Source organism: Anguilla anguilla, chromosome 9 (genome assembly GCF_013347855.1).
Source record: "Anguilla anguilla isolate fAngAng1 chromosome 9, fAngAng1.pri, whole genome shotgun sequence".
Lineage (NCBI taxonomy): Eukaryota > Metazoa > Chordata > Actinopteri > Anguilliformes > Anguillidae > Anguilla > Anguilla anguilla.
Genome location: NC_049209.1, coordinates 53,261,803 through 53,273,761, shown reverse-complemented (window position 1 = coordinate 53,273,761; position 11,959 = coordinate 53,261,803). Strand labels below are relative to the sequence as shown.

Here is an 11,959-nt window from a genome sequence, read left to right as displayed (position 1 = left end):
ATATCCATCATATAAATGTTAAAATTAGTTATTTTAGATTTTTTTTTGCATTTTTCCCCCTTTTTGGATATTAAACGGTGATCTTAAATATTTCACTGATTGGCAGGTGAAATGGACTTTTAATCTTATGTAATTTTCTATTTTCCACTAAAATAGATTTTTCATCATAAATCCCTTCAGAATCATATCTATTCATTTATTTCAATGGGGAAATCATGTACACACAATTCCCTATCTGTTTGAATCTGTAATAGACATTTAAAAAAATTTAGCAGTTTTTCTACATTTTGGACATAAGCCTATAGCCTTATGTAATTTTCTATTTTCCACTAAAATGGATTTTTCATCATAAATCCCTTCAGAATCATATCTATTCATTTATTTCAATGGGGAAATCATGTACACACAATTCCCTATCTGTCTGAATCAGAATCAGGCATTTTAAAAGTTTTTGGAATTTTTTCACATTTTGGACATAAGCCTATAGCCTTATGTAATTTTCTATTTTCCACTAAAATAGATTTTTCATCATAAATCCCTTATTTCAATGGGGAAATCATGTACACACAATTCCCTATCTGTTTGAATCTAAAACAGACATTTTTAAAAATTTAGCAGTTTTTCTACATTTTGGACATAAGCCTATAGCCTTGTGTAATTTTCTATTTTCCACAAAAATAGATTTTTCATCATAAATCCCTTCAGAATCTTTTCTACTCATTTATTTCAATGGGGAAGTTAATTAAACATGATCCCCTATCTGTCTGAATCAGAAACAGGCATTTTAAAAGTTTTTGGAATTTTTTCACATTTTGGACATAAGCCTATAGCCTTATGTAATTTTCTATTTTCCACAAAAATAGATTTTTCTTCCTAAATCCCTTCAGAATCTTTTCTACTCATTTATTTCAATCAGGAAGTTAATTAAACATGATCCCCTATCTGTCTGAATCAGAAACAGGCATTTTAAAAGTTTTTGGAATTTTTTCACATTTTGGACATAAGCCTATAGCCTTATGTAATTTTCTATTTTCCACTAAAATGGATTTTTCATCATAAATCCCTTCAGAATCATATCTATTCATTTATTTCAATGGGGAAATCATGTACACACAATTCCCTATCTGTTTGAATCAGAATCAGGCATTTTAAAAGTTTTTGGAATTTTTTCACATTTTGGACATAAGCCTATAGCCTTATGTAATTTTCTATTTTCCAATAAAATAGATTTTTCATCATAAATCCCTTCAGAATCATATCTATTCATTTATTTCAATGGGGAAGTTAATTAAACATGAATCCCTATCTGTCTGAATCAGAAACAGGCATTTTAAAAGTTTTTGGAATTTTTTCACATTTTGGACATAAGCCTATAGCCTTATGTAATTTTCTATTTTCCACTAAAATAGATTTTTCATCATAAATCCCTTCAGAATCATATCTATTCATTTATTTCAATGGGGAAATCATGTACACACAATTCCCTATCTGTTTGAATCTGTAATAGACATTTAAAAAAATTTAGCAGTTTTTCTACATTTTGGACATAAGCCTATAGCCTTATGTAATTTTCTATTTTCCACTAAAATGGATTTTTCATCATAAATCCCTTCAGAATCATATCTATTCATTTATTTCAATGGGGAAATCATGTACACACAATTCCCTATCTGTCTGAATCAGAATCAGGCATTTTAAAAGTTTTTGGAATTTTTTCACATTTTGGACATAAGCCTATAGCCTTATGTAATTTTCTATTTTCCACTAAATGGATTTTTCATCATAAATCCCTTCAGAATCATATCTATTCATTTATTTCAATGGGGAAATCATGTACACACAATTCCCTATCTGTTTGAATCTGTAATAGACATTTAAAAAAATTTAGCAGTTTTTCTACATTTTGGACATAAGCCTATATATAGCCTTATGTAATTTTCTATTTTCCACTAAAATGGATTTTTCATCATAAATCCCTTCAGAATCATATCTATTCATTTATTTCAATGGGGAAGTTAATTAAACATGAATCCCTATCTGTCTGAATCAGAAACAGGCATTTTAAAAGTTTTTGGAATTTTTTCACATTTTGGACATAAGCCTATAGCCTTATGTAATTTTCTATTTTCCACTAAAATAGATTTTTCATCATAAATCCCTTATTTCAATGGGGAAATCATGTACACACAATTCCCTATCTGTCTGAATCAGAATCAGGCATTTTAAAAGTTTTTGGAATTTTTTCACATTTTGGACATAAGCCTATAGCCTTATGTAATTTTCTATTTTCCAATAAAATAGATTTTTCATCATAAATCCCTTCAGAATCATATCTATTCATTTATTTCAATGGGGAAGTTAATTAAACATGAATCCCTATCTGTCTGAATCAGAAACAGGCATTTTAAAAGTTTTTGGAATTTTTTCACATTTTGGACATAAGCCTATAGCCTTATGTAATTTTCTATTTTCCACTAAAATGGATTTTTCATCATAAATCCCTTCAAAATCATATCTATTCATTTATTTCAATGGGGAAATCATGTACACACAATTCCCTATCTGTTTGAATCTGTAATAGACATTTAAAAAAATTTAGCAGTTTTTCTACATTTTGGACATAAGCCTATAGCCTTATGTAATTTTCTATTTTCTACAAAAATAGATTTTTCATCATAAATCCCTTCAGAATCTTTTCTACTCATTTATTTCAATGGGGAAGTTAATTAAACATGATCCCCTATCTGTCTGAATCAGAAACAGGCATTTTAAAAGTTTTTGGAATTTTTTCACATTTTGGACATAAGCCTATAGCCTTATGTAATTTTCTATTTTCCACTAAAATAGATTTTTCATCATAAATCCCTTCAGAATCATATCTATTCATTTATTTCAATGGGGAAATCATGTACACACAATTCCCTATCTGTTTGAATCTGTAATAGACATTTTAAAAATTTTAGCAGTTTTTCTACATTTTGGACATAAGCCTCTATAGCCTTATGTAATTTTCTATTTTCCACTAAAATAGATTTTTCATCATAAATCCCTTCAGAATCATATCTATTCATTTATTTCAATGGGGAAATCATGTACACACAATTCCCTATCTGTTTGAATCTGTAATAGACATTTAAAAAAATTTAGCAGTTTTTCTACATTTTGGACATAAGCCTATAGCCTTATGTAATTTTCTATTTTCCACAAAAATAGATTTTTCATCATAAATCCCTTCAGAATCTTTTCTACTCATTTATTTCAATGGGGAAGTTAATTAAACATGATCCCCTATCTGTCTGAATCAGAAACAGGCATTTTAAAAGTTTTTGGAATTTTTTCACATTTTGGACATAAGCCTATAGCCTTATGTAATTTTCTATTTTCCACTAAAATAGATTTTTCATCATAAATCCCTTATTTCAATGGGGAAATCATGTACACACAATTCCCTATCTGTCTGAATCAGAAACAGGCATTTTAAAAGTTTTTGGAATTTTTTCACATTTTGGACATAAGCCTATAGCCTTATGTAATTTTCTATTTTCCACTAAAATAGATTTTTCATCATAAATCCCTTATTTCAATGGGGAAATCATGTACACACAATTCCCTATCTGTCTGAATCAGAATCAGGCATTTTAAAAGTTTTTGGAATTTTTTCACATTTTGGACATAAGCCTATAGCCTTATGTAATTTTCTATTTTCCAATAAAATAGATTTTTCATCAAAAATCCCTTCAGAATCATATCTATTCATTTATTTCAATGGGGAAGTTAATTAAACATGAATCCCTATCTGTCTGAATCAGAAACAGGCATTTTAAAAGTTTTTGGAATTTTTTCACATTTTGGACATAAGCCTATAGCCTTATGTAATTTTCTATTTTCCACTAAAATAGATTTTTCATCATAAATCCCTTCAGAATCATATCTATTCATTTATTTCAATGGGGAAATCATGTACACACAATTCCCTATCTGTTTGAATCTGTAATAGACATTTAAAAAAATTTAGCAGTTTTTCTACATTTTGGACATAAGCCTATAGCCTTATGTAATTTTCTATTTTCCACTAAAATGGATTTTTCATCATAAATCCCTTCAGAATCATATCTATTCATTTATTTCAATGGGGAAATCATGTACACACAATTCCCTATCTGTTTGAATCTGTAATAGACATTTAAAAAAATTTAGCAGTTTTTCTACATTTTGGACATAAGCCTATAGCCTTATGTAATTTTCTATTTTCCACTAAAATGGATTTTTCATCATAAATCCCTTCAGAATCATATCTATTCATTTATTTCAATGGGGAAATCATGTACACACAATTCCCTATCTGTTTGAATCTGTAATAGACATTTAAAAAAAATTAGCAGTTTTTCTACATTTTGGACATAAGCCTATAGCCTTATGTAATTTTCTATTTTCCACAAAAATAGATTTTTCATCATAAATCCCTTCAGAATCTTTTCTACTCATTTATTTCAATGGGGAAGTTAATTAAACATGATCCCCTATCTGTCTGAATCAGAAACAGGCATTTTAAAAGTTTTTGGAATTTTTTCACATTTTGGACATAAGCCTATAGCCTTATGTAATTTTCTATTTTCCACTAAAATAGATTTTTCATCATAAATCCCTTATTTCAATGGGGAAATCATGTACACACAATTCCCTATCTGTCTGAATCAGAATCAGGCATTTTAAAAGTTTTTGGAATTTTTTCACATTTTGGACATAAGCCTATAGCCTTATGTAATTTTCTATTTTCCAATAAAATAGATTTTTCATCATAAATCCCTTCAGAATCATATCTATTCATTTATTTCAATGGGGAAGTTAATTAAACATGAATCCCTATCTGTCTGAATCAGAAACAGGCATTTTAAAAGTTTTTGGAATTTTTTCACATTTTGGACATAAGCCTATAGCCTTATGTAATTTTCTATTTTCCACTAAAATAGATTTTTCATCATAAATCCCTTCAGAATCATATCTATTCATTTATTTCAATGGGGAAATCATGTACACACAATTCCCTATCTGTTTGAATCTGTAATAGACATTTAAAAAAATTTAGCAGTTTTTCTACATTTTGGACATAAGCCTATAGCCTTATGTAATTTTCTATTTTCCACTAAAATGGATTTTTCATCATAAATCCCTTCAGAATCATATCTATTCATTTATTTCAATGGGGAAATCATGTACACACAATTCCCTATCTGTTTGAATCTGTAATAGACATTAAAAAAAAATAAGCAGTTTTTCTACATTTTGGACATAAGCCTATAGCCTTATGTAATTTTCTATTTTCCACAAAAATAGATTTTTCATCATAAATCCTGTCAGAATCTTTTCTACTCATTTATTTCAATGGGGAAGTTAATTAAACATGATCCCCTATCTGTCTGAATCAGAAACAGGCATTTTAAAAGTTTTTGGAATTTTTTCACATTTTGGACATAAGCCTATAGCCTTATGTAATTTTCTATTTTCCACTAAAATAGATTTTTCATCATAAATCCCTTATTTCAATGGGGAAATAATGTACACACAATTCCCTATCTGTCTGAATCAGAATCAGGCATTTTAAAAGTTTTTGGAATTTTTTCACATTTTGGACATAAGCCTATAGCCTTATGTAATTTTCTATTTTCCACAAAAATAGATTTTTCATCATAAATCCCTTCAGAATCATATCTATTCATTTATTTCAATGGGGAAGTTAATTAAACATGAATCCCTATCTGTCTGAATCAGAAACAGGCATTTTAAAAGTTTTTGGAATTTTTTCACATTTTGGACATAAGCCTATAGCCTTATGTAATTTTCTATTTTCCACTAAAATAGATTTTTCATCATAAATCCCTTCAGAATCATATCTATTCATTTATTTCAATGGGGAAGTTAATTAAACATGAATCCCTATCTGTCTGAATCAGAAACAGGCATTTTAAAAGTTTTTGGAATTTTTTCACATTTTGGACATAAGCCTATAGCCTTATGTAATTTTCTATTTTCCACTAAAATAGATTTTTCATCATAAATCCCTTCAGAATCATATCTATTCATTTATTTCAATGGGGAAATCATGTACACACAATTCCCTATCTGTTTGAATCTGTAATAGACATTTAAAAAAATTTAGCAGTTTTTCTACATTTTGGACATAAGCCTATATATAGCCTTATGTAATTTTCTATTTTCCACTAAAATGGATTTTTCATCATAAATCCCTTCAGAATCATATCTATTCATTTATTTCAATGGGGAAATCATGTACACACAATTCCCTATCTGTTTGAATCAGAATCAGGCATTTTAAAAGTTTTTGGAATTTTTTCACATTTTGGACATAAGCCTATAGCCTTATGTAATTTTCTATTTTCCACAAAAATAGATTTTTCATCATAAATCCCTTCAGAATCTTTTCTACTCATTTATTTCAATGGGGAAGTTAATTAAACATGATCCCCTATCTGTCTGAATCAGAAACAGGCATTTTAAAAGTTTTTGGAATTTTTTCACATTTTGGACATAAGCCTATAGCCTTATGTAATTTTCTATTTTCCACTAAAATAGATTTTTCATCATAAATCCCTTATTTCAATGGGGAAATCATGTACACACAATTCCCTATCTGTCTGAATCAGAATCAGGCATTTTAAAAGTTTTTGGAATTTTTTCACATTTTGGACATAAGCCTATAGCCTTATGTAATTTTCTATTTTCCACTAAAATAGATTTTTCATCATAAATCCCTTCAGAATCATATCTATTCATTTATTTCAATGGGGAAATCATGTACACACAATTCCCTATCTGTTTGAATCTGTAATAGACATTTAAAAAAATTTAGCAGTTTTTCTACATTTTGGACATAAGCCTATAGCCTTATGTAATTTTCTATTTTCCACTAAAATGGATTTTTCATCATAAATCCCTTCAGAATCATATCTATTCATTTATTTCAATGGGGAAATAATGTACACACAATTCCCTATCTGTCTGAATCAGAATCAGGCATTTTAAAAGTTTTTGGAATTTTTTCACATTTTGGACATAAGCCTATAGCCTTATGTAATTTTCTATTTTCCACAAAAATAGATTTTTCATCATAAATCCCTTCAGAATCATATCTATTCATTTATTTCAATGGGGAAATCATGTACACACAATTCCCTATCTGTTTGAATCAGAAACAGACATTTTAAAAAATTTAGCAGTTTTTCCACATTTTGGACATAAGCCTATAGCCTTATGTAATTTTCTATTTTCCACCAAAATATATTATTCTTCCTAAATCCCTTCAGATTCATTTGGACATATTTTCCTGTGGTTGTGTAATAACAGTGATATCTCATTCCTTTAAATGTTAAAATGAATCATTTTTTAATTTCATCATTATTCTCCTTTTTGGATATTAGACATATGATATACTTTTTGGATATATAGTCTTATGTATTTCACTGATCTCCAAGTGAAATAGACTTTTCATTTTCCCATTAAAAATAAGTCAATCACCAAATCAATAAAAGACAAACAAATGGTGTTTGAAAACTTTTATTTTGAAAGAAGTAGTTCACTGAAAAATATATGCAGATATATATCAGGTTATTGTCATCCCACTTGTGAAAAAAAATTCAAGTTTCATGCAACATAAAACATTAACCTTTGTCCTAATCTTCCAACCTCCTGAATACACCCGTAACCTTGCCTTAACCCTAAGCATAACCTTACCCAAACCCTAATTTAAGCCCTAACCCAACTTTTGCTCATTCTTCTAGTTCTCTTACATGTCTCCATGTCTGGTTTTACGAATAAATTCGATGAAAAACAGCTGAAATATTGATTCCATAAAATAAATATAAAAGGATGTATTTGAAGGTATGTCGTTTGTTTAAATCAACAACTATATCTTCTAATAGTTTCTCAAGCTCCTCCACATAAACCGTAATCTTGCCCCAGCCCTAATACTTACCCTAACTCTAACTCACACCTCACCCAAAACCAAACCTTTTCATCTGTCCACCTTTCGCAGTTCCTGCTGCATGTTTCTTTGGGGGGAGGGAAGGGGGGGGGGGTAACATTTCACTTGAATCCTATCAGACATAACGCTGACATAACAGTCATACACACAACGTTACAGCTGTCACAAGACTGCAGAACAGATAATGTCGGCCTCATGTTAAATGGCAGAAAACTCGTTGCTTCTGACAGATGCTGCCGCTGTAACATTCATCAGTAAAAGCGTTGTGTCGTTTTGCGTGATGCGTGTTTTCTGCGCCGGCAGTGGAGAACCCGGCCCACTCGGACTTCCTGAAGCTGCGGAACATGCTGGTGCGCACGCACATGCAGGACCTGAAGGACATGACCCGGGACACGCACTACGAGAACTTCCGCTCCCACTGCATCCAGAGCATGACCCGCCTAGTGGCCAAGGAGAGGAAGCGCAGGTGAGGGACAGAGATTACACATCGTATGCGCGCACACACACACACACACATCGTACACACACACACACACCATGCATGTCTGCTCCTAACTGTAGAAAATAAAACACTCTCACTAAATTAAATTCCTGGTCTGACAAATTAATTAAGGAAATGAGATTCTTAGGGGATTGGTTAAGGCCTTACTGACACAGGGTTTAACTGGCCCTGGTCTCCCTTATGAGAGGCTTCCGGGTGTATAACTGTGTTCAGCCTGTATCTATCTATCTCTCTCTCTCTCTCTTTCTGTGTGTGTGTATGTGCGTATGTCTGTCTCTCTCTCTCTGTCTGTGTGTGTGTGTGTGTCTCTCTCTCTCTGTCTGTGTGTGTGCATGTACGGTGTGTCTGTCTCTCTCGCTGTGTGTGTGTGCGTGCGTGCATGCGTCTGTCTGTCTGTCCTTGCAGCCGGCTGACGCGGGACAGTGGGACAGACTTCCCCATCCCCCTGATGCCTGGAACCACCAACAGCCAGAAGGAGAGACTCATCTGGGAGAAAGACGAGGAGGTGCCACACCCATAGCCCCGCCCACATGCACAACCAGAGCCACACCCACACCCATAGCCCCGCCCACATGCACAACCAGAGCCACACCCATAGCCCCGCCCACATGCACAACTAGAACCACACCCAGAGCCCCGCCCACATGCACAACCAGAGCCACACCCACACCCATAGCACCGCCCACATGGACAACCAGAGCCACACCCACACCCACAGCCCCGCCCACAAACACTCCCTGACCCCCGCCCACATGCACAACCAGAGCCCCGCCCACATGCACAATCACACCCAGACCAAATCCAGAGCTGTGTGTACCTGTCTGACTGGTCTCTCCTCCTCTGCCTGACTGGTCTCTCCTGCTCTGCCCGACTGGTCTCTCCTGCTCTGTCTGACTTGTATCTCCTGCTCTGTGTGTACCTGTCTGACTGGTCTCTCCTGCTCTGTGTGTACCTGTCTGAATGGTCTCTCCTGCTCTGTCTGACTGGTATCTCCTGCTCTGTCTGTCTGGTCTCTCCTGCTCTATCTGACTGTTCTCTCCTGCTCTGTCTGACTGGTCTCTCCTGCTCTGTCTGCGTGGTCTCTCCTGCTCTGTCTGACTGTTCTCTCCTGCTCTGTCTGAATGGTCTCTCCTGCACTCTCTGACTGGTCTCTCCTGCTCTGTCTGTCTGGTCTCTCCTGCTCTGTCTGACTGTTCTCTCCTGCTCTGTCTGACTGCTCTCTCTGACTGGTCTCTCCTGCTCTGCCTGACTGGTCTCTCCTGCTCTGTCTGACTGGTCTCTCCTGTGCCCCACAGCTGCGCAGGATGCAGGAGATGCTGCAGCAGATTCAGGAGGAGGTGCAGAGGCAGAAGGGAGGGTACTGAACCCGCTGCAGTCTCTCTCTCTCTCTCTCTCTCTCTGCAGTGGAATCAAACAGGTTTCCTCTAAACCAGTATTACTCACCCGCTATGTTCCTGTCCGTTACCAGGATGACGGCCGACACCCAGGCTGTCAGCAACAGTTAATTACGCTGCAACTCTGTCAGCATCTGGAATAAACTGGAAACTCTGTGAAAGAAAAAAAAATTGTAAAAGTTATAAATGTTCATTCAAGGTCAAAGTGTTCCCTGCAAGGTCAACGTCAGCAGTGCCACCATCGTCAAAACTGCTCCTCAGATATTTTCTGTTTCTTAAGTTTTGTACAAATGATTTTATCCATATGTGGCTGCATCACACACACTGATGTAATGATAGAACTTGTGTTTTTCTACAATGTCATGTCTTCCATTTAAACATGTTTTCTTAAATATACACATAATACTGAGTTTTTAACGCTGTGTGACATTTCTGAGAAGTGGGACTTTTCTTGGGTTTAGAGGGTACAGAATTGGTTTTAGTACTCAGATATAAAAATGGATTAAAGAACCTGAAGTCATGTGCTTTGGTTTCTGCACTAACAGCCTGATATGTGCTCACACACACACACTCGCAAACACTAAAATGGGGACCAACCTCACTTGCGTGTGTGTGTGCGCTTCTCTTAGGAAGGTTAATCAGCCAAAACTTTGATCATTTATTCATTCCTTTTTATTTTTACATTTCTAAATGTTATTTTGGTTTTGATTAAAAATGGAATTTAAATTTCTCCCCTCCCGGTTCTGCCCTTAAATCCTCTCTAAAACAAGAGGAGGACCCAGCGCCGAAGTGACTGTAATGGAGTGGATTTAATATGCGGGGGATTGTGACCCTGTAAGTGCAAATCCAGGGGTCTCCATCTCCTCGCAGCCAAAGCCCCCAATCCTCCCCCCCCCCCCCCCCCCCCCCCAGATTATCTGGTACATTTATCCATCACTAATTACACCCAGCACAGCACTGGGCGTAAACAAATATATAAAACCTAGCCACTCTAACATTCAGCCAACAAGAATGTTGGAGTCCCTGAAATTCCCCGAATGGCCACTAGATGTCCCCAGAGCCCACATATTTGACACAAGTATTCTAAGGCCCTTAAATGCTGTACGGAGTCCTCACTTTGCAATGTCACAGATTTTAGCCGATTAATAATCTATAAATCGTTTGGTTGTTTTCATTAAATTATTTGAATCGTGCTGTGGTGGGCGGAATCGTGGGGAAAACATCCTGGAGACACAAGCAGCAGCAGCAGGGCTTGAAACTAAACGTCAAACGTTTTAAGCATTCATTTTACAGCACAACTCTGCCGCCTGCTGTCCAAAATTGAGTACTACAACCAGAAGGCAGCTGAATTGGAATACGCAACTGAACAATCGGAAACCAACGTGGCGAAGTTCAAATGCACATCCAGGAAACAAAGGTAATTTCTGGCCAGAGTTACAGCCAATAAAACACAAACCTGAACAGGTAGGCACCTCACAAAACTACTCTAAAAGAATCCACCTGACCAAAAATAAAAACCAGTCCAGCCTGTTCTTACTGTTCCTCTTTTACACGCCTGCTCAGAAGTACACTATTGAGTGATCTACAGCTCTCAACAAACGCAGTATTCAACTAATAAATCCGTTCTGAGGTCAATTTCAAATCAAGGCCTACTTCCTCAAAGGTGACGCGTGATTGAGGGAGTAGTCTCCATTTAAAAGCCTTATTACGCAACTTAAAAACCAAACCCAACAGAACATACCGGTTTAAAAAATAAATGAAAAAAGTTTTGGCAAGCTTGCGGCTCTGGAATGCTGCAGAACTCGTCGTCGGTGGCGCGGAGATCCTGTTGCGGATCAAAGATGGCCGAGCAGGTTTAACGGTAAAAGGGAAGCCCCGGCGTTTGGACCGTAATGCATTCCAGATTTCAAGAGCTGGACACCAGGAACCCCGTGCAACAGCAATCAGGCGAATTACTGCTATCTGCAGCACCAGACCAGCACCATTTATGTCATGTTATTGTAATTTAGAATTAATTTAAGCATCATCCTTTCTGTTAAGCATATCGGTTTTTTTTTATTTTTT

The 11,959-nt window shown here is 35.1% G+C and overlaps 1 protein-coding gene across 3 annotated transcripts in view; it reads left to right on the top strand.

Moving 5' to 3' along the window:
• Positions 1 to 10,625, top strand: part of LOC118234856 (septin-5-like) — a 23,079-nt gene extending 12,454 nt beyond the window's left edge. For 2 of the 3 annotated variants that reach the window (XM_035431670.1, XM_035431672.1), the window contains exons 11-13: positions 8,303 to 8,465; positions 8,907 to 9,006; positions 9,797 to 10,625. In XM_035431670.1, coding sequence (XP_035287561.1) covers positions 8,303 to 8,465; positions 8,907 to 9,006; positions 9,797 to 9,865 — 332 coding nt within the window. In that variant the 3' untranslated portion in view covers positions 9,866 to 10,625. The remainder of the gene's footprint in view (positions 1 to 8,302; positions 8,466 to 8,906; positions 9,007 to 9,796) is intronic. The other variant, XM_035431671.1, reaches the window with a different exon arrangement.
• The last annotated feature ends 1,334 nt before the right edge of the window (positions 10,626 to 11,959 follow it).